The 24,101-nt window shown below is 40.8% G+C and overlaps 1 protein-coding gene across 38 annotated transcripts in view; it reads right to left on the bottom strand.

Annotated features, from left to right (window-relative positions):
- The window catches only part of PPP1R9A (protein phosphatase 1 regulatory subunit 9A), a 349,650-nt gene that overhangs the window by 8,156 nt on the left and 317,393 nt on the right, over positions 1 to 24,101 (bottom strand). For 22 of the 38 annotated variants that reach the window (XM_086397813.1, XM_086397811.1, XM_086397810.1 and 19 more), the window contains 5 exons: positions 17,644 to 17,731; positions 17,462 to 17,545; positions 3,516 to 3,714; positions 1,389 to 1,508; positions 557 to 580 (listed from right to left, as the gene is read on the bottom strand). In XM_086397813.1, coding sequence (XP_086253939.1) covers positions 557 to 580; positions 1,389 to 1,508; positions 3,516 to 3,714; positions 17,462 to 17,545; positions 17,644 to 17,731 — 515 coding nt within the window. The remainder of the gene's footprint in view (positions 1 to 556; positions 581 to 1,388; positions 1,509 to 3,515; positions 3,715 to 17,461; positions 17,546 to 17,643; positions 17,732 to 24,101) is intronic. The other 16 variants (XM_086397812.1, XM_086397809.1, XM_086397800.1 and 13 more) reach the window with 3 other exon arrangements.

Below are 24,101 nucleotides of genomic sequence, written 5' to 3' on the forward strand. Positions count from 1 at the left end.
AATTCACAAATTATCAAATTACTTTTAATAATTGAGGCAAGTGAAGCTCAGAAAGTCTACAGACCTGTCCGAGATTATGCAGCTAGCAAGTGGCAGAGCTCAGCCCTTAGTAGTTTATTCTAAATCTCTGGCTCTGTCCAACACAGGAGAACACTATGAAGACTGCAAAGGCAGCTTGGTTTTAAGACTCACTAGGCTGAGAGGAGATGACGATGGTGATAAATCTGGGAGAGAGATGGGAGCACCTTAGTGACCATGCAGGGAACACAGGAGGAAATGGGGAAGCTGAGATGAGGGCAAGGGGGTGAAACGCAATGGTCTGTGTCAGGCTAATGGTGGTGGGAGACACACCAAGGGGCTCTGGAGGTGGAGATCCTTTTGAATGTCTTTTCCACTAAGATTGAGACAAGGGCAGAGAGTGAAACTATTTAACATGAGGAAACCCACTGCAGGGGAACACTTCCTGTCTAGTTTGATTTTAAATCATTACAAAGAAAGAAAAGAAGCTTCAGACGCTACCCCATAAGCCACCACACACCGCCCACTGAGAGCTCACCTCATCATCTATCATATCCAGGCTCTGAGTGAGAGAGCAACAAAGGAATCAAAAAGAGAAGTGTTATAGGAAGCACGCATATGCAGTACACATTTTCCATACAATTAAAATCATGCCAGGTCTGAAGAATACGGACAGAAAAATTTAAGAGGAATAAAAGTTTTACAAAGCAAAACCATGTTAGAAAGAAGTAACTAGGAACAGATATTTTGGGTGAATCTATCTTTACTTATCGCGCTTCTCTCCCCGACCCCAGCCCGCTTCTAGTACTGGTATTTCTTTCTTCTCCTTATCTCTCGGGCACTGAGTCACATGAATTACCAGACTAACTTTCTGCCTCTCCTGTACACAGTCATCTCCCGAGAAGTCATCACAGTACCCACCTGACCCTGGCTTCTAAGTACAGGTCTTCCCTCCTGGTCCCTCCTGATCAGAATCACACCTCTCCCCCGTCCCCTGTGGTGATCCTCAACCAGGGGCCACGCCTGACTTGGAGGGACCAGCCGGGGTGGTGGAGAAGCTGAGCGAGGGGAAGGGTGGGCTGTGCAGCGCTCAGCAACCCAGCCGCACCCCTCTGTGGAGGGCCATCCCATTTACATCCAAGAAAGGCCGAGGAGTTCCCTGGACAGCTTAAAGGGGCTCAGAGACAGAACGTGGCTTCCATGTTGAGGCAGACAGTGGGCGAAATCACAAGGCTTTTACATCAAATGTGAAACCATAGTCCTGATGACTGATCTGCAAAATCTGCCTGAAAACGTTTTTGTCTGCGACAGTTTACGGGTCACGTGCACGATCTGAGAAGGCAGCTCCGCCGCCCGTGCCATGCACATACCTCGTCGGATGAGAGCACCAAGGACTGAGAGAGTCCGGGCGTTTTGGGCTCTGCTCCCAGGCCGCTCAGGTCTGCTGAACTGGTGCTGCTAGGACTGAAATCGTCATTGAAGGTAAAATTCTGAAAAAGTAAAAAAGCTCAGTGTTAAATGAGCATGGTGAGTGAGCCAGAGAGAAGCCTGCTTACAAGCTTTAGAGAGGTTCTTTTTAGTCCTCTTAGAAGAGATGCAGATTTGGTTGGGTGGCCTTCACCTGGCAGTGGTTGAGAACTCTAGCCTTTTGTGCTGCACACAGAATTCTGGGCTCTTTCTCTATCACATGAAAGGCCAGGCATTTTAGAGAAATGAGTCTTCAATCTCTCTTCAAGGGTACAGCATTCATTATCCTCTACAACTGCTCAGAGGAGTCATGTTAATAAGCCTATCTCCTTTGGCCCTAATTGTGACGAGTAACAGTGTAAGTAAAAACACAAGATGGTGTGGCGAGCCTGAGTTATTAGGAACAGATGGCAATCCAAATTAGAAAGGTAACTTGAGCACCCCCTAGGAAGGACTGCTTGCCGCTGGCCGTGATAAACACCGTGAGAAGTGGCAGATCCTCTCCTGGATGTAACCTTCAAGATGATGAGTTCTGGGGGGGTCACAATCTGCCATTACACTATTAGTTACACGCTGAAATACAGCTCTCGCACAGCACCAGTGGAATACCAGCGAGGCCGGAGCACGGCCAGAAACGTGGTTCCAAACAATCACCTGGGGTTGGAGGAGGTCGGGTGTGTCAGAACTTTATGAACACTTCCCCAAAACTTTATGAAAATGTTCAGTGGATGCTACAGTCAAATAAACTCACAATGACTACATAGTTGCATTTGTGAAAACATTTTAAACCAAATTCTTGAGAGTCTCTCCAATGCAAGATAAGGCTGGAATTTTTCAAACAACATTCAGACTTCTCAGATCCAAGACTGAAAATGTTTCGAGACCAATGTGGTCTGCTGTTGGCAAACCTTCTTTTGCTAATAATTCTAGAAGCATTGCCTTTCCTGGAATTCTAAGCACCTGACCAACACCATCTCATTTCTTATTCCACTTCCTTAGAAACTGGACTGTTACAGCTTCCCATTAGGTTCCCTTGCCTTGGGTTTGGTTGGTCGTCAAGAATAAAAACCATGGCAGAGGCTAGAGAATTCAGTACCAAACTCCGAAGGTTTGCTAAAACTTCAGAAAAGGAGATGAAGTCAGAGTACAAGGAGCTAAGCTAGTAAAACATTTAAGCATGAGAGCATTTAACAGCACATTACCATTTGATACTGTCAATGGAGATATGACCTCACACTCTGTCAAAACGTTATGAGCTGTTGACCTCAAGAAAAGAGTTAAATTCAAGGAACATTAATCACAGGTTACTGTTTGAGAAGGAAAAGTGAACACAGATAAAAGGAGACCAAGCAACACACAAAAGTTAGCCACCACATGTGTTTCAATAAGTTGTTAGGTAAGGTTTGCAGCGTCATGCTGGAAATAACCGTCGTATATTTAAAAACAGATAAGCATATAATTCCCCATTCTGCTAAAGTTAAAAAACTCTGGTGATAGAATGATCCCAGTTTATCAACACGGAAGTTTGATTTAAAAGAAGAAATAAGTAAGGGCACTATGTCAGCACTGATTTGTTTGAAAGGGTTTCATTTAGATATATTGAACACATATTCAGTCTCAAATTTATTTGTTTTCCAGTAAATCTTGAAGAGCACAGCAAAAATAGTTTTGTAATGAAATTTAAAGTGGAATACTTGGTAAACAGATTTATCATACTGTTCCAGGATTCAAATGTATCTTTCCCAGCATGGCTTAACTGTCAAACTGAGATTAAATAGCAATATGTGAAAAGACAGGCAAATCAAAGATTAACGTACAATCTAGAACAGAATAGTATTAAAGAAGGTGGTGGTTAATTAAGGCTTTCTGTCTCCCCAACACAAAAACACCATGCATGTTTATTGAAGTGTTATCACAATGGTTTCTCAAATCCAGAGCATACACGCAAGTTGAGAACGCTTTCCAAAGACTGAGGAGGAGGAAGGACTGGGGTTTTCTTGTTTGCTTTTTAAAATCCACGTGTTTTCTACCTTAGACCCCTTTTTATCTGAAATTAGAGCTTCAGGAGAAGGCTGAGGGGGGCTTGCAGATGAAGGCAGATTCCTGAAGGAATAGGATCCTTTTCGGCTTTCATTAAACCACGAGAATGGCAGGCCAGTTGAGCGTGTGGAGGCCTGAGCAGTGGAGGATGGCGTTGGTTTCCAGGTTTCCAGCCTGCATCTGAAGATCCTGGGTTATGAAAAGAGGAGGTGTGTTAGACAGAGGAAAAGGGCAGATGGAAAACTTACTGAATTTTTAAGGGACTCTGAATACAGTTTGAAGTAATAGTTTGAGAAATTGTTCTACACAACAGAGTACAAATTTTGCACTTTTGACTAGAACATTAATCTTTTTTTGCATCTAAATGGATGTTATAACAATGATAAGTATTTTGGTATCACCACTGCCATGATGACTTTTTTGAAATGGGAATAAATGTGTGTGGATAAATTAGCATCAGAGAGGGGCACGGTCTTCTAGGAACTGCTTTGAGTGAATGATCACAGTGTTCCCTTTATTTGGCTCACACAGCAGTGCCTCACTGCTGGTGACATGAGCTCAAAAGCAGCATTTCACCCTGGCCTCCTCGGAACACAAGTTCCCAAGAGCCTGAGACTTTAGAAAATGATATATTTCATAACTGGAAATTTCTGGGCTCATGATACTTTAGGCAGAATACACACCTTACTGGTTTTTATCGTGATCTTAGTGCCTTATAGGAGGAGCACCAGACTAGAGGTCCTAAACCCTACTTGGATGTCCAGGGTCTTTCACTTCCTGTGTACACGACCTTGGGCCTTCTTTGCCTCTATTTCCTCATCCATAAAAGGTAGATATTTTATGTATCTTATATGTGCTTAAGAATTAAGTTAGATATGTGTGAAAGTGCTTTGAAAACTGTAAATGTAGAAAGGTCTGTGCTTATTGTTTAACATTTTAAGGACTCAAAGGCATTTGAAAAACAGTCTGAAAACAGACTTTGTTTTCTTAATGCAAGCACCTGCATATTTTTATTTATCTTTTGGTTAAAAAAATCATCAAGACCTAAGGCAGGAATGGGCAGGAGTTTCTGTGCAATTTGGAAGAATGCACCCTCAGTAAGTTCAAGTGATAACTGATATAATACTTATTATTTGTTAGCTGTTAATGTCAAGGCTATGGTTTTTCCTGTGGTCATGTATGGATACGAGAGTTGGACTGTGAAGAAAGCTGAGCACCGAAGAATTGATGCTTTTGAACTGTGGTGTTGGAGAAGACTCTTGCGAGCCACTTGGACTGCAAGGAGATCCAACCAGTCCATTCTAAAGGAGACCAGTCCTGGGTGTTCATTGGAAGGACTGATGCTGAGGCTGAAACTCCAATACTTTGGCCACCTCATGCGAAGAGTTGACTCATTGGAAAAGACCCTGATGCTGAGAGGGATTGGGGGCAGGAAGAGAAGGGGACAACGGAGGATGAGATGGCTGGATGGCATCACCGACTTGATGGACATGAGTTTAGGTGAACACTGGGAGTTGCTGATGGACAGGGAGGCCTGGCGTGCTGCGATTCATGGGGTCACAAAGAGTCGGACGTGACTGAGAGACTGAACTGAACTGAACTGAATGTCATGACAACAAAGAGATTCCCTTTCAATTAAAAGTGCCTCAACAGCATGGCTTATGGGCATCTTACGTCCCAGAGGTATACTGAATCTCAACCTCACATTTCATTTCACATTATTTTGAAAAATTACACATTTCAAATTTACATAGATGATACAGCTTCTAACAATTTCTGTTCATTTCTGAAGTATATTGTGAGAATCAAATGGGACAACTATTATAAAAGCATCCTGAAAAACTGTAAAGCAATATACAAATGTAAAGGGGTTATGAGAACAATAACTAAAGAGAATGCAGAGGTCAGTAAAGTTTTAGCAGCACTGAAATCACAGGTTGGATGAGTAAAAGTGTTCATCACACTAAAGAGTACAGAAGATATGATTTTAATTCTGTATTTATTTTTTAAAAAACCAAAGGGGTCTGCAAGGATAATAGAGAACGACCAACCAGAAATATGCCAACCTTCAACTTTATCCTAAAGTTTAACGTAAAAAAAAACTATATTCTTAAATCCATTTACTATTAAAAAATGAGGGGTGGGGCGGGGTTACAATAACTGAACTTAGGAAAGCATAGGAGCAGAGGCAGACTGGTCTTCTGTGAGTGAGTCAAGTAGCTCAGTCGTGTCCGACTCTTTGCGACCCATGGACTGTAGCCTACCAGGCTCCTCCGTCCATGGAATTTCCCAGGCAAGAATACAGGAGTGGGTTGCCATTTCCTTCTCCAGGAGATCTTCCTGACCTAGAGAGTGAAGTCGGGTCTCCCGCATTGTAGGCAGACACTTTACCATCTGCGCCACCAGGGAAGTGCACTTTTTATTCCTGGATCATGGACCAGTGCAGAAGTCTGATAAGTAAGCATCACCTGGGGAAGCTATATAAACACAAATTCTTGGGTACCTGGACTTACCAAGCTAGAATTTGGGGGAGACGGAGGTAGGAAGTCACTGCTCTGGTTTCCCATGCCCTAATTTCCTCTTTCCACGGTAACACAATGAGAACCAGTTGTCATTCTATATGTGGTCATCATTATATGTGAGGAATTTTAAAAATATGAATCTGTAAGGTTATATAGGAGAAGGACAGCTGCCCCCCTTCTCTTCTCTAAGAGAGGGAGAGAGATCTTATCCCCTTAATGTAAACAAGTTCATCTTGAGAAGGATCTTGGGTTCTTATGCTTTGGAAAGTGATCTATGTCAGAGGAAGGTAAGACTCATGTCTCCAGCTTTACAGCCCCTAGAACATCTCCATGGAGTTGGGTCTCAAAGCCCTTCTCTCCGTTCCCACTCCTGGAAAATGTAATCACATACCTCTGGGGAGGTAAATCTCTCTGCAGGTAAATCTATCTAGTTAGTCATAATTTAACTTCTCAGGCTTATCTTTTAGCTCAGTCCCACATTCCAGTAAAAATGCTCAGAAAGCTCTAACTGTGCTTTAAAACATAAAAATATTTTTATGCTTTAAAGATTCTTTATATTTTATATAAAATATCTTTTATATGCTTTAAAACATAAAAATATTTTCTCTGTAGTCTCATACTCTTATAATTGGGGATATATGAGATAACCTGGACCTGATGTTTATTTTTCTCTTTGGTTATAAATTTCTGAACCAGTTAATCAAAGTAACATAGAAATTTTTTTAAAAAGTTCCATCTGTAATTCAAATAAGGTATGGTAGTACTTACATATATGGATACTGTTTTCAAGTTCATAAACAGGCCACTATTAACAGCAGCATGAGTATCCTGTCCTATGCCCAAGTGAACTGCTTTTGTAACAACGCTTTTAAAACCACCACCACTACAACTTTTAATAGATAGGAAGTAGGAATATTATTGACTGACTGTTTTCATTCTAAGACCCATGAAAACGACTTTTGGTAGCTCAAATCCTAGCCAGGTAATGTTTCAAACAAAATTCTAAGATCACACCTCACTAAACCCTTTCATAAAATTCTCACTGTCAGGAAAATACTCAAGACAAATCATTCCATGTGGGCTTGGACATCCAGCACTGAAGATGGGTCTGAAGGCCATGATGTGAGAATGATGAAGTCATGGAAGTTCAGCCCTGGATGACTTCCAGAGGCTTTCTGCTCTAGCTTTCTACACCAAGATAATCGATGATATAGAGGAACAGTCACATAGAAAGCAACAAAAGCCCAATTCTAAGGAGACAGCAACTGTCCTCACAGCTGCAAACCACCAGCTCCTGGGGTACTTTGAAAACTGTGTTCCAGTTCTCCAGGAGGTCTGGTTGTGCCTCTGCTGAGGCTGTATCCTGTCCCCCTCATTTCTTTGTGTATCCTTGACTCTAAAGCTCTCTGGGCTGATGGAACCTCTGTGTGGTTCCTATGTGCTTCAAAAATAGAACAGTGGTGTGCTTCCAATTGCTTGGAACTAAGTACAGAATGTGCATTTAAGAAATAAAATTCTCCACTACTTTAAAATTATAGACCTATCAGCTTACCAACTTTTCTGAAACAAATGCCAATCTCCTTTTGGATAAACTCAACTCTTGGGTCTACAAAAGGAGCAGAGAGGGTTTGGTAATGGTTATTCTATGATTGATCACTCTTACGGACTGTTTCTCTTTGTGGAGAAATCTGTTAAGAATAACATAAAATTCTTCCTTCCTTAACTTTTTAGAGTTTGAGGGCAGATTATGGTCCAAGAGGCATAAACTCTATCTAGATCCTTAACAATCCCCTTGAAAAATCATGATTGGTAGAAATGAATAATTAATAGATCTGAAAATAACTTTTGGAGGATCAACACAGGTATGTGTTCTATGCTTATTTTTCTTTTATAGTTTATACACTAATGGTTCACTATCACTTTTGGAAAAAGTAGATTCATAAATTACTGTTACATCCCTGTGGAAACTCTCACTTTCTTTTTCCTTTTTTTTTTTTTTTTTTCTGGTGGCACAGCATATGGGATGTTAGTTCCCTGACCAGAGATTGGACCTGTGTCCCCTGCCATGGAAGCACTGAGTCTTAACCACTGGACCACCAAGGAAGTCCCCCTGATTGCTTTATTCGTAGGAACTGGGAGAAAGCATGGCTTCAAGTTAAGTCTCCATAATCCTGAAATGTCATTTTTGGGGGGGGGTGGTGGGGGGAGTAACTGTCTCCTGGCCTGGAAATGGTTTACAATTAGCAACTCTATAAAACAATTAACTAATTTGTACACATCTTGAAACCAGTTTATCCTGGTGCTAGCACCCCAAAATTAAGTTGCTCAGGTAAACATTCCTTGGTGAATTTTTTCAGTTTAACTTTGAATAAAAGGTGTAGAAAATACTCAGACTATAACTGGAGTCATCAAAATATAATGAGGCATTCAGGAACTGCCAGAACAGAGAAAGTATAAACAGAATATAGAACTCAAGCAGGTAGTAAAGGAGATTAAGTGAAGAAAATTAGGTGCAACCAGAGCAAGGATTGCAGACCTCCATTTACTCAAATAAGACGAAGTAGTTCTGTAAGGACTGAGGTTGTAAAGCCAGCCTCTTCTGAAGGCAACCGAGAGACCTGAACAGGTAACAGCTGTAACAAGAGGGTGTCCACCTGCAGCCAGGCCAATAACCCTGAACTCATCCTGCTTCTAGATTCTGAGTTATAGTCTAAATATCTGGTCAATAGTCAATAGCCCATCTGAGATGGTCACTATAGAGTGCTTAACCTTGATTGATGATGGGGTTTAGGAAATGCTACCCCAAAATATGGCACCGAGGCATAGCTAGTATTTTGAATATTTTATTTATTTATTTATTTTTTTATTATTGACATAAATTTATTGGAATAATAATTTAATCTGGGTAAACACAAATTTATGTTTTTCATAATCTTAAACATTATGTAGAAGTAATATAAGTTTATTTAATTAGTGAATCTATTTAAGATTAGGTAGTACATATTCAAGTAAAGTAAACATTTATACTTACGTATTTTACTTAATAATGACAAATCATAGATGACATAACTTTCAAAAAATAAAACCAGTAATATTAAACTTGTCTCATTAACTAAATTATTTGAAAGTGAACTCTTAAAACATTTCTGAGCTGAATATTTTTTATTTTATTTTATTTTTTTTTCCTGTAGAACTTTTTTTATTTTTTTAATTTTATTTTTTTTTCTAATTTTATTTTATTTTTAAATTTTACATAATTGTATTAGTTTTGCCAAATATAAACTGAAGGAATTTGAGAAATGGCAGGTGCAGGAAGAGCTCTCTGACCTCCCATATCTCCCCTGAACCAGGTCATAAGACCCTGGGGTAAGAGGTGCCCTCCTACATCCAGAGGAGAGGAGTAGGCATCTCCACAGGTACCAAGAGGGATCTGAGCAAATGAATGAACAGGACTTGCTAAGTTTCCTCAGCTTACTACTCTTAGCTCATACCTTTTTGTCCTATCACATTTCCCCACAACTTTCTACACTTCATCAAATCTACTATAAATATTCTTCGGGCTTAACTCCTTCTCTGGGTCTTCATTTCCTTATGGAGGCTCCTGTGTCTCATAAAAATTACATTCAATACATTTGTATGCCTTTCCCTTATTAACTGTCTTCTGTCAGTTTAATTTACAGGGCTTCAGTTGGAGAACCTAGGAGTGTTGAGGGAAAAATATATTTTTCTCGTTTTAGATGGAGATGAGTTTTTCCCATACTGGGAAGATATAAAATGAAACAGCAAGATGACAATGTAAATAAAAATCTATATTATACATATATATTGTATATATATATGTTATATATATATATATAAATATATATATATATTTATAATATATATATATTATACAAATAAAAATGTTAGCTCTGGAGTAATAAATATATTGCTTAGTATCTACAAAAATTTGCATTAGAAATCTGAGAAACTTGTCTATTGAGTCTATTTTAATATATTTAACTGATTTCAGATTTAACTAGTTAAGTTAAATAACTACACTGATAAGAGTATTGGGACCTTTAGAGTCACTATAGCTATTTTAATTTATTAGATTTTGAAAAGTTTTTTTAAGTATGAAAAGTACTAACTTGTTAGGAATGTTAGTGTGTCAGGTTTCAGGCACAGAGAATTACTTGAAAGGAAAACGAAATAGATTAAATTTATAAATGCACCTAAAACAGGACAATTTTGGGGCAATGAGTCTGCTCTCCTGAGGCTAAGCTAATATTGTTCAAAGGTCTTCACGAAAGTGACTGCCTTTATTTTACATAAGATTTTATTAGATGTATACACAAAATAAGATTTGTAAGCTGAGCTGAAACTCAAAAAAAAGGTAGACTGTAAAATTGGGAGACTTTATTACTTAAAATTTATAACACAAATTTAAGGACAAAGCTACCTCTGGGCATTGAAAACATCCAATGAAAGGGAGAGCACCTAGGAGCCCATGACCAAGGTTAAGCTCTCCACGGGTGCTTTCCTGAGCGTCTGACCCCATTGCTCATGGATCCTAACGGCTTGCAAACATGTGCTCAAAACTTTCCAAGCTCAAAGGCTCAAATTATTCTGCCAATTTCTGATCGCCATCCTCCACTGGCATTTATAACTACATTTTTGTTTATAAACATTTTTTTAGGGAAAAATTTGTCTCCTCTCCGGACCAGGTTTAGGCAGATTTAGGTTTTCCTCTCTGTGCTTCATCTTTGCTCTTAGCTCTTCTGAAAGGGTGTGTTTCCTCCCCCACTCAGTAGCAGAGGCTCTGCCCTTGCTCTGCAACAAGGCAGAACTGCCCTCCACGTACTTGTCTCTAGGTATAATCTCAAAACTCACTTTAGTGCTATGATTTATCTTTGAGAGAAACAGCATCTATGAAGAGTGGTCTGAACTACAATCCACACAGTCCAAGTATTATTCAAGATATTACTAAAGTCACCCCTGCATAAAAGAGACTGTAAGCAACATGTGCAGAGAATATTTTTATATCCCTGCAATAAAAATGATCTTAAGTAGTAATAATGATGATAGCCATTTATATTTAGTAAGGACTTAAAATGTGGTTAAATGCAACCCCAATCCCTCTAATGACCTGAAGAGGTAAGTGTGTAAGAAAACTGAAGCACAGAGAGGGTATGTGACTTGCTCAGGAGGACAAGTGACAGAGAGAGCTGGGATGTGAACTCAGGTCCTTAACCACTCTGACATTATGTTCTTGGCTTTTACTGGAGGCCACTGTCATTTACTATGAAGTACTGCTGAAGATGTTCTATCTTAAGTATCAATCTTACTTTTTATTTTATCTTGTTTTTCCCTATCCAATTTACTTTGAAAATAAATTATATTGTATCATAAAATAATATTTGGAACAAAGAGGAGCACATATAGATAAAAAAAGGTAAACAAGCAAATGAATACTTGCTAATTTTTAGAACAACAAAATAATGAGTTAGAAATCAAGAGTATGTTTTTCATAAAATCATATAGATCAACACTATCCAATAGAAATATAATATGAATCATATATGTAAATTTAACTTTTCTAGTTAGCCACATGGAAGAAAAGTACAATTAATTTTTGTTTTATTTTTATCTCAAATATTCAAATATTATTTCAACATGCAGTCAGTATTATAAAAATATCAAGATATTTCACATTATTTTTTTTCCCATCAAGCATACATCTCGGTATTTACAAGCTACACTTCAAGTGCTCAACAGCCACACCTTACTAGAGGCTACCGTGTTGGATGATGCAGACAGAGATGGACGGGGAGTCACAGACTATCTAGTTTTAGTTGACCTCGCTTTTTTTTTGGTGAGGAATTCAGAGACTTACCTGTGGCAAAGTCAGGATGAATACTGGATTCCAGCTCTGCGTCTTCTCCACTATTCAGACTTTTAAGGAGAAAGCAGACTCACTTCCACAGAGGGGCGCTGTCTCCCTCCCTTGTCATCTTCCCACCTGCCACCATCTAGCCTTGTTCTGAGACACACGTCTGCTCACAGGGCTTTCCATTCAGTGACTGAGCCGGGAGCATTTCCGGAATGGGCACTCCACTGATACCACTGGCTCCTTACTCTAAGGAGAGCACTTTATCTTACCCTGGTGTATACTTTAAGGGAAGAACAACCGCTGACAACTGTTTCCTACTTTGATTATCTGCTGTGTAACCTGGTTAAATCAGAAAGTTCAGAGAATGTATTTGAAAAGGATAGAACCAAATCACATTTCTCTGCATTTTTCTCCTTAGTTTGTCTTCTCCTTATTTCAAACTCATCTATTTGTTTCATGTTGCTCATGTATTTGAATAATTTTGTCTCCACAAGGAACAATGTAAGCTCTCTACTCTTTCAGTTCAGTTCAGTTCAGTCGCTCAGTCGTGTCCGACTCTTTGCCACCCCATGGACTGCAGCACGCCAGGCTTCCCTGTCTATCACCAACTCCCAGAGTTCACTCAATCTCATGTTCATCAAGTCAGTGTTGCCATCCAACCATCTCATTCTCTGTCATCCCCTTCTCCTCCTGCCTTCAATCTTTCCCAGCATCAGGGTCTTTTCAAATGAGTCAGTTCTTCACATCAGGTGGCCGAAGTATTGGAGTTTCAGCTTGAGCATCCGTCCTTCCAATGTATATTCAGGACTGAATTCCTTTAGGATGTACTGCTTGGGTTTCATTGCTGTCCAAGGGACTCTCAAGAGTCTTCTCCTACACCACAGTTCAAAAGCAACAATACTTCAGCGCTCACCTTTCTTTATAGGCCAGCTCTCACATCCATACATAACTACTGGAAAAACCAAACCTTTGACTAGACGGACCTTTGTTGGCAAAATAATGTCTCTGCTTTTTAATATGCTGTCTAGGTTGGTCATAACTTTTCTTCCAAGGAGCAAGCATCTTTTAATTTCATGGCTGCAGTCACCATCTGCAGTGATTCTGGAGCTTGAAAAAATAAAGTTTGACACTGTTTCCATTGTTTCCCCATCTATTTGCCATGAAGTGATGGGACCAGATGCCATGATCTTAGTTTTCTGAATGTTGAGTTTTAAGCCAACATTTTCACTCTCCTCTTTCACTTTTATCCAGAGGCTCTTTAGTTCCTCTTTGTTTTCTGCCATAAGGGTGATGCCATCTGCGTATCTGAGGTCATTGATATTTCTCTGCGTATCCCAGCAATCTTGATTCCAGCTTGTGCTTCATCCAGCCCGGCGTTTCTCATAATGTACTCTGCATGTAAGTTAAATAAGCAGGGTGACAATATACAGCCTTGACATACTCCTTTTCCTATTTGGAACCAGTCTGTTGTTCCATGTCCCATTCTAACTGTTGCTTCTTGACCTGCATACAGATTTCTTAGGAGGCAGGTCAGGTGGTCTGGTATTCCTATCTCTTTCAAAATTTTCCACAGTTTGTTGTGATCTACACAGTCAAAGGCTTTGGCGTAGTCAGTAAAGTAGAAGCAGATGTTTTTCTGGAACTCTTTTGCTTTTTCCATGATCCAGCGGATATTGGCAGTTTGATCGCTGGTTCCTCTGCCTTTTCTAAATCCAAATTGAACATGTGGAATTTCACCGTTCACATACTGTTGAAGCATGGCTTGGAGAATTTTGAGCATTACTTTGCTAGTGTGTGAGATGAGTGCAGTTGTGTGGCAGTTTGAACATTCTTTGGCATTGCCTTTCTTTGAGATTGGAATGAAAACTGACCTTTTCCAGTCCTGTAGCCACTGCTGAGTTTTCCAAATTTGCTGGCATATTGAGTGCAGCACTTTCACAGCATCATCTTTCAGGATTTGAAATAGCTCAACTGGAATTCCATCACCTCCACTAGCCTTGTTCGTAGTGATGCTTCCTAAGGCCCACTTGACTTCACATTCCAGGATGTCTGGCTCTAGGTGAGTGATCACACCATCGTGATTATCTGGGTCGTGAAGATCATTTTCATATAGTTCTTCTGTGTATTCTTGCCACCTCTTCTTAATATCTTCTGCTTCTGTTAGGTCCATACCATTTCTGTCCTTTATTGTGCTCATCTTTGCATGAAATGTACCCTTGGTATCTCCAATTTTCTTGAAGAGATCTCTAGTCTTTCCCATTCTATTACTTTCCTCTATTTCTTTGCACTGACCACTGAGGAAGGTTTTGATGTAAGATGGTGATAGAAGGACGTGTGCTCATCTTCTCCCGTGAGAACTCCAAAACTACAACTTGCTGCTAAACAACCGTTGACTGGAGAATGTTGGATCCCACCACAAAAAGATACTCCATATCCAAGGGCAAAGGAGAAGCCCCATCAAGATGGCAGGAGGGGAAAATCGCATTCAGAATCAAACCCCTTACCCGCCAGAGATGCTCTGAGGGCTGAAACAAACCTGTGTGCACCAGGACCCCGAGACCCCACAGAGACTGAGCCAGAACTGTGTTTGAGTGTTTCCTGCAAAGGTACAGGTCAGCAGTGGCCTGTCGCAGGGGTAGGGGCTCTGGGTGCACAGCATAAGCCCTCTGGGTATGGCATAATCCCTCTTGGAGGAGGTTGCCATTAACCCCACCGCAGAGCCACCAGAACTTACCCAGGACTGAGTTAACAGACTCTTGGAGGACACAAACAGAACCTTGTGCGCACCAGGACCCAGGAGAAAGGAGCAGTGACCCCGCAAGAGACTGACCCAGACTTGTGCGTGTGTCCCGGAGTCTCCGGCGGAGGCGTGGGTCGATGATGTCTTGCTGCAGGGCTGGGGGCACTGAGTGCACAGTGCGTGCATGGGATCTTCTGAAGGAGGTCACCATTATCTTCATTACCTCCACCATAGTTTGGCCTCAGGTCAAATACAGGGAGGGAACACTCTCAGGGTATCACTAATTGACTGACCTCATCCAATTTTTATCATCTTATAAGAAATGGATGAAAAGCCTAAGAGATAACATTACTAACTCAGTTTGTGAGTCATTTTTGAGAAAACGTCACAGGACTGATGAGTTTACTCCCAGTTCTTCTAATCACTGGGAAGACCAGCGGGACCCTGCAGCACTGGGGCTTGTCGCCCACCTATCTTCAGGGACCTGTGAAGCCAGCTCAACTGCATCATGCTGGACAGTAACTGTGCCTCCTGGAATAGGTTTTCTAAGGTTCTGGCCCAATTATTCGTTTACATAGGAGAACGGAGGCTATTGTTAGATTTGATTACTGTTAACCAATCACTGGGATAGCTCAAAAATTTTACTTTTGGGAACAGGCAAAGCCCCTCTTCTTTCCTGTGTTATTATTATAATTATATGAGGTTCTTTGAGTCCTGTCAGCATTCTACTGTAATTACAAATAACTATGAAACTATGATTCTAACTGAAAACTACTTTATAACACTGTAAATGTGAATTGTTTGTGACTGCTGATGCAGAGACACAAAAATTGATGTTTTAAAATACAGCTGACTAGGTAGCCTGGGTGGCTGCTGGTTCAAAATTGGCATTAACTGTGGTTAAGCATCGTGCTGATGACCACCTGCCATGGGCTATGGGTGGTTTTGCCTAGAGTAAGGTGAGCACTTGCCAAGAGAATCAAGACCTGCTTGATTTTCACCTGCAATTTAAACAAGGATATGAGAACTCTCTGGCTACTATAATGAAATTCAGTCAAACCTTGTCTCCCCCCTGCCGGGTAACTGTGCTTAACGCGCCCCATCGAGGGTGGTGCTCCCACGGTGAGAGGTGGTGGCTGCCCCAGGGGCCCAGGGACCACAGGGCACACAGCGTCCTTTCTGAAGGGTCCCAGGGTCTCTCCCGTAGTGTATTTGGGCGTCTCTCTCTCCCTTAAACGGTGTCACCGTTTGTTGTTTTCACCCCTGAGCGTACTTGATACTCTTCTATTCTTAATTCTAAGGCACTCACTAAATTTCTCATTTCAAAATCATGCAAAATTAAAAATTGCTTTTGAGTTGCATTATGGCCTAATTTCCCCCTGAGATTCCTGTCCTCAATATAAACAGAGCTTTCTTGCCATTCTCCATTGGACAGCACAGAGGAAACCCAGAATAACAAAAATAAATTTTGGAATTCTCTCTTCCCATCCTTTACCCTCTCCCCCATTCTCCTGTAATCACGGGGAGAAGGTGCAATTTCTCACCAAGTTGCTAGAAAAGAGAAAAGAGAGAAAAAAGGCTTGGGACAACCTATAAAACGGATAAATGGTCTGCAAATAATTTTGTGTTCCTTTATTCTTAGCATTTTGTCTGTTTCTTCCTTAGTCTGTACTTTTGGGATGATTCCCTAAATTCATAAAGCAATATAAACATCATTAGATGCTTAAGGAAGTGCATATGACATTCAATGTAAAAAAGACATCTAGACAGGAGGCAAGCTCCAGCTAACTGACATTAATTGCCTGTTGCATAATTCTGGGCAAATCAATTAAATTCTATGACGGCGAAGTTCTTTATCAATAAAGTGTAGTATTACCTCCCCTCCCATTCTTATTGTAAGAATCAAATGAAATGATAAATATAAAACTTCTTTGTAACTCACAAATAATAATAATAGTGAATTTCTATTTTTATTATTATTTTTGAATGCCTTCTATGTGCAAGGTGGCAGTTTAAAAGCTAAATGAGTTGAAAACTCATTTAACCCCTACACTTATGTTATGAGGTAGCTACTCTTATTATTCTCATTTCACAGAAGAGAAAACAAAGGTACAGAGGCTACATAACCTGTCCAAGATTTTCAAGGTAGTAACTGGGAGAGCGCTGATTTAAACCCAGGCAGCTGGACTTGAGACAGAGCACGCATCTGTGCCTTAATGTCTTCCTATATAAAGCCAAGTTTACAATTATGCAATTTCAGAATAAAATTGGGAAAGCTTAACAATATATTATACAAAGTTCATTTCTCTATAGGACAGTTTTTATCTAATAGCATAGTTGATGGCATTGGCAAAAATCAATTTAACAGCTGAGTCCAGAGACAGTGGTCTTTCTTATATGCAGGTGGACAGAAACAGTCTTGAAAGCAACAAGGTACTTAAATGCAAAATCACCCTTTCAGACTTAAAAAGAGAATATATAAGCATTGTGAGTAGCCAGGCAAAAAAGCTGAAATATGTCTGACATGTCACATAGGTATATTTATGCTGTATTTAGATAAGCATTTACTAAAACTGTTCATGTGACCATAATTCTGCAATTAAACTAATGGACCAAGTGTAGGTCCAAGTGTAGGCTATAACTAAAGTAAGAAATACAAACTGTGGAACTTTTCTTTCGTCTCACCTCTAGGACCATCACATCAGCACAAAGGCACTGACCGCTGACTTTGGTTAACAATGGCAGGGAGCCAGAAAGTTCAGATGCGCAGACACACCTGTGTTCTTAATCGCCCAGCCATACCTGCTACCTGGAGAAAGCCTACTGGCTTCTTTCTCTTTCTCTTTCCATTTCTTTCCTTTGTTGGAATTCTTCCGTAAAGGTGCCCTGTAATGATAGCACACAGTCAGAAAGGGGAATGGAACATTTTCTCCTTTAACCCTTCTCTTAAAGAGGGTTTGCTTTTCACCTCGTGAAGCGCTTACCCCAGATTCACGAACTTCCGCTTGATTTTTCCTCCTCGCACCACCAATGAACTGGATGCCCTTAGTGACTTGGGACCTTTGGCACCATCTAGGATATACACATATGTAAAAAAAGGATTATTATCATGTTTTCTATTACTATCATTTTTAAAAAGCTATTGTCAAAAGTCACTGCATCTCTGTAGCTAAGGGGTTTGCCTCAATTCCTAACTGTAAAAGAAAATAATGGATGCCTTTTATAAGGAAACAGGATACAGCTATGTTGAGGAACACTCAGTTAAACCAGGAGAGGGCCTGTTATACAGAAGCCCAATTCTAAAATCAAAAGAATTTTAGTTTCAAATAAAGTGGAATGAAAAAATAAGCAAGAATAAATACTGTCAAATCACCCTTTACATTCAAAGCAGGGACCAAATGACTTTCTTTTGTTCATTCTCTGGCTCCAACTCTCTTCAGATGTCTGGGCTGGGTCCTCCACGCCTTTCTTGCTTTGGGTTTTTAAACGCCTTCTGACAGGAACCCAGCCACTTCCCCTCTATGTCCCAAGTCCAGTGAAGAATGTCACCCCTGAGAGTCTGGGAGATTCAGGGAGAAAGTGAGAGTCAAAGCTTCCCCTTCAGGTCTGCCCCTTGCTAATGGCTTTCGGCCAGCACTGGGACAGAGGAGACAGACATGGGGGAGACGGCTCAAGCAGGAGCTCAGCTATAAAACATTTACAACTTTGCAAGATCTGTTTTAAAAGTTGGCTCGGAGCACAGCTTGGCCGGCCTCCCTTGATGTGGAAGACTCCAAAACCTCCTCAGTGTTTGGAGCTGAATGATCCTTACTTCTCTTGAGTCATGCTGGCATTCGAAAGCGCAGCAGCTGCTGGGGGGTGAGGACACCTGAGATGATGCCAGAAACCGATCAGAAGAGAGACTCTGCCAAGGGAATTCAATGTCAGCTGCAGGAACAAGATCTCACTAGTGGCACTTATTCCACCTTGGACAAGGTAGAAACTGCTGTGGCTCTACCTGGAACTATACAGCAATGGATGCTATTTGGCATTATATTTCAGCACATCCAGTTATCTGAGATCATTAACAAAGGGTGTCTTAACTTTGATGCATATTTGTGTATGAAAACTGCTTTTTCTCAATTGTCTGTGGGTGTCTGTCTATCTTTTTAAAATTAAAAAGAAAATCCAGAAACTTTGTGGCATGGAATATAGTTCTCCTAAGAAAATATTCAGTTAATCTTCTGGGTTAATTTTGCTTATGCTTTTTGTCTATTTCAAGAGAAATTTCTAAATACACATAACTTACAAACAGTTCTCATTTAGAAGTTTCTTTTCGAAGTTTTGAAGATGCACAGGATATTGAAAAACATTCTAAGGATTTTTAGCAATGAGCTTTTCATAGTTTTAATGATACTCTGATTACAATAATCAATAATTTTGAAACGTACATAATGAAATAGAAAAGTCAGAAATATGTCCACATCAAAATCCACTTCTAGCCTCAAATATTTATTATGACTATTTGCATCATTACTCTTTGGGTAACTGAATTAAACAGCCACAGATGTGACATATTCATCTAAATATAATCTACAGACATAGCACAAACTTGTTGTACAGTGATTTTGCAAATGGACATTAAAAAAGCAGGACTGTAGTTTTCCTAACAGAAGTCAAAGAAAAGAAAATACTATATTCTTCCAAATCAATTCTAGAGTAATTCTTATGGCTAGGACTGTGTGAAGTTACAAGGAGACTGATTGATTATTTTTGGAAACAAAGGTGGCTGGGAGATGTTTCAATGAGTGGTGTGAGGACCAGATGAGACAATGTACATGGCAACACTCTATAACCTATTAGCGTGGCAATTATTTGGACATCTTGGGATTAAAAGCCTGATTCTGCCCATCACAGAGCCTGCTGCCAGGCAACCTTACATCATTATCTCATACATTGGCCAAAGTGTGTTCCAAGGCACACTTAAATGAATGCTTTCAAAAGGCCGAAGAGGCAAGATTAAGTAATAAAGCACTTCTCCAGTTTAAATCAATCAAACCCATCTTTAATGTACATTAGAACTTCTAGTCCATATAGAAACCAACACTGGATTGGTATGACTTCAGGAAAAGAAAAAGAATTTTGACAGTTTTGTCTGTTTGCTTATTTAGCTGTATCTGAACTTTCCACTAGGCTTTTTGAAATCTCTCCATTATCACCTTCATGAGCAATCAGAGGTCCAAGTCTTCACACTGGATGCCATAGCTTTAAGCTTTGGCAAGCGGGTCTTCATTTTCAAAGGTAATAACTGACCTCCTGAGCTAAATACTAAACCATTGTTGGGGCTGTATTCTTCTTATTCTCACTGCAACAAGACGCCTGACTACCTCTTCTTCTTTTATTATGTTGTTGCTCAGCCGCTCAGTTGTGTTCAACTCTTTGTGACCCCATGGACTGCAGCAGACTAGGCTTCTCTGTCTTTCACCATCTCCCACAGTTTGCTCAAACTCATGTCCATTGAGTCGATGATGCCATCTAACAATCTCATCCTCTGTAACCCTCTTTTCCTGCCCTCGATCTTTCCCAGCATCAAGGACTCCCAAGTCTACCTCCCAGCCCTGACTTCTCTCTTGAGCTTAAGTCCTCTTCTACTAGAAGTGAGTTAATCGTCTTTCCCCCATAAAGTTTCTGATTTCCTTATTTCTATTAATGACAGGGACCATGCTTTCTGAGGCCAGAAGCCCTGTGATCACTTGCAACCTCCTCACTCTCTTCCCCTGGTCAGCTTACTTTCAGTGGCTCTCATATCATTCTTTCTTTTCCCTAAATGGAGTTAGACATTTATCATATATCCAGTTGTAATGCGAGTCTTTCTGTCCTAGTTTCCACTGAGGTCCCACAATTTAACAAAATGGTGACTTGCGAATGCGGTATTGCTACAATTTAGAAAATGCCCTACTTCAATTACATGTTCAATAATAGCAGAGATTCAGACTAAGGATTGCAATCAACCACAGCTATTAACTTAATCATTACCTCTCTGGTACCTTGGTAGACCAAAAGTAACGGTTCAGTTCAGTTCAGTTGCTCAGTCGCGTCTGACTCATAGCGACACCATGAATCCCAGCACGCCAGGCCTCCCTGTCCATCACCAACTCCCAAAGTTCACTCAAACTCATGTCCATCGAGTAGGTGATGCCATCCAGCCATCTCACCCTCTGTCATCCCCTTCTCCTCCTGCCCCCAGCCTCCCAGCATCAGAGTCTTTTCCAGTGAGTCAACACTTCGCATGAGGTGGCCAAAGTACTGGAGTTTCAGCTTTAGCATCAGTCCTTCCAATGAACACCCAGGACTGATCTCCTTTAGAAGGGACTAGCTGGATCTCCTTGCAGTCCAAGGGACGCTCAAGACACTTCTCCAACACCACAGTTCAAAAGCATCAATTCTTCGGCGCTCAGCTTTCTTCACAGTCCAACTCTCACATCCATACATGACCACTGGAAAAACCATAGCCTTGACTAGACGGACCTTTGTTGGCAAAGTAATGTCTCTGCTTTTCAATATGCTATCTATGTTGGTCATAACTTTCCTTCCAGGGAGAAAGCGTCTTTTAATTTCATGGCTGCAATCACCATCTGCAGTGATTTTGGAACCCAAAATAAAGTATGACACTGTTTCCACTGTTTCCCCATCTATTTCCCATGAAGTGATGGGACCAGATGCCATGATCTTGGTTTTCTGAATGTTGAGCTTTAAGCCACTTTTTCACTCTCCTCTTTCACTTTCATCAAGACGCTTTTTAGTTCTTCTTCACTTCTGCCATAAGGGTGGTGTCATCTGCATATCTGAGGTTATTGATATTTCTCCCGAAAATCTTGATTCCAGCTTGTGCTTCTTCCATCCCAGTGTTTCTCATGATGTACTCTGCATATAAGTTAAATAAGCAGGGTGACAATATACAGCCTTTGCTGCTGCTGCTGCTGCTAAGTCACTTCAGTCGTGTCTGACTCTGTGCGACTCCATAGATGGCAGCCTACCAGTCTCTGTTGTCCCTGGGATTCTCCAGGCAAGAGTACTGGAGTGGGTTGGCATTGCCTTCTCCATATACAGCCTTGATGTACTCCTTTTCCTATATGGAACCAGTCTGTTGTTCCATGTCCTGTTCTAACTGTTGCTTCCTGACCTGCATATAGGTTTCTCAAGAGGCAGGTCAGGTGGTCTGGTATTCCCATCTCTTTCAGAATTTTCCACAGTTTATTGTGATCCACACAGTCAAAGGCTTTGGCATAGTCAAGAAAGCAGAAAGAGATGTTTTTCTGGAACTCTCTTGCTTTTTCCATGATCCAGAGGATGTTGGCAATTTAATTTCTGATTCCTCTGCCTTTTCTAAAACCAGCTTGAACATCTGGAAGTTCATCGTTCATGTATTGCTGAAGCCTGGCTTGGAGAATTTTGAGCATTACTTTACTAGTGTGTGAGATGAGTGCAATTGTGTGGTAGTTTGAGCATTCTTTCGCATTGCCTTTCTTTGGGATTGGAATGAAAACTGACCTTTTCCAGTCCTGTGGCCACTGCTGAGTTTTCCAAATTTGCTGGCATATTGAGTGTAGCACTTTCACAGCATCATCTTTCAGGATTTGAAACGGCTCAACTGGAATTCCATCACCTCCACTACCTTTGTTCATAGTGATGCTTTCTAAGGCCCACTTGACTTCACATTCCAGGATGTCTGGCTCTAGGTGAGTGATCACATCATCGTGATTATTTTGGTCATGGAGCTCTTTTTTGTACAGTTCTTCTGTGTATTCTTGCCACCTCTTCTTAATATCTTCTGCTTCTCTTAGGTACATACCATTTCTGTCTTTTATCAAGCCCATCTTTGCATGAAATGTTCCCTTGGTATCTAATTGCCTTGATGAGATCTGTAGTCTGTCCCATTCTGTTGGTTTCCTCTATTTCTTTGCATTGATCACTGAGGAAGGTTTCCTTATCTCTCCTTGCTATTCTTTGGAACTCTGCATTCAGATGCTTATATCTTTCTTTTTCTCCTTTGCTTTTCACTTCTCTTCTTTTCACAGCTACTTGTAAGGCCTCCTCGAACAGCCATTTTGCTTTTCTGCATTTCTTTTCCATGGGGATGGTCTTGATCCCTGTCTCCTGTACAGTGTCACGAACCTCCATCCATAGTTCATCAGGCACTCTGTCTATCAGATCTAGTCCCTTAAATCTACTTCTCACTTCCACTGTATAATCCTAAGGGATATGATTTAGGTCATACCTGAATGGTCCAGTGGTTTTCCGTACTTTGTTCTATTTAAGTCTGAATTGGCAATAAGGAGTACATGATATGAGCCACAGTCAGCTCCTGGTCTTGTCTTTGCTGACTGTATAGAGCTTCTCCACCTTTGAACCAAAGAATATAATCAATCTGATTTTGGTGTTGACCATCTGGTGATGTCCATGTGTAGGGTCTTCTCTTGTGTTGTTGGAAGAGGGTGTTTGCTATGACCAGTGCGTTCTCTTGGCAAAACTCTATTAGCCCTTCTTCATTCCGTATTCCAAGGCCAAATTTGCCTGTTACTCCAGGTGTTTCTTGACTTCCTACTTTTGCATTCCAGTCCCCTATAATGAAAAGGACATCTTTTTTGGGTGTTAGTTCTAGAAGGTCTTGTAGGTCTTCATAGAACCGTTCAAATTCAGCTTCTTCAGCGTTACTGGTTGGGGCATAGACTTGGATTACTGTGATATTGAATGGTTTGCCTTGGAAACGAACAGAGATCATTCTGTCGTTTTTGAGATTGCATCCAACTACTGCATTTCAGACTCTTTTGTTGACCATGATGGCTACTCCATTTCTTCTAAGGGATTCCTGCCCGCAGTAGTAGATATAATGGTCATCTGAGTTAAATTCACCCATTTCACTCCATTTCAGTTCGCTGATTCCTAGAATGTCGACATTCACTCTTGCCATCTCCTGTTTGACCACTGCCAATTTGCCTTGATTCATGACCTGACATTCCAGGTTCCTATGCGATATTGCGCTTTACAGCATTGGACCTTGCTTCTGTCACCAGTCACATCCACAGCTGGGTGTTGTTTTTGCTTTGGCTCCATCCCTTCATTCTTTCTGGAGTTATTTGTCCACTGATCTCCAGTAGCTTATTGGGCACCTACTGACCTGGGGAGTTCCTCTCTCAGTATCCTATCATTTTGCCTTTTCATACTGTTCATGGGGTTCTCAAGGCAAGAATACTGAAGTGGTTTGCCATTCCCTTCTCCAGTGAATCACAGTCTGTCAGACCTGTCTCCACCTGACCTGCCCGTCTTGGGTGACCCCACACAGCATGGCTTAGTTTCACTGAGTTAGACAAGGCTGTGGTCCATGTGATCAGGTTGACCTGAGTTCTGTGATTATGGTTCAGTGTGTCTGCCCTCTGATGCCCTCTCGCAACACCTACCGTCT

The sequence above is a fragment of the Bos grunniens genome, chromosome 4 (genome assembly GCF_055505025.1).
Source record: "Bos grunniens cultivar Pamir isolate PY7600 chromosome 4, Bosgru_T2T1.0, whole genome shotgun sequence".
Classification (NCBI taxonomy): domain Eukaryota; kingdom Metazoa; phylum Chordata; class Mammalia; order Artiodactyla; family Bovidae; genus Bos; species Bos grunniens.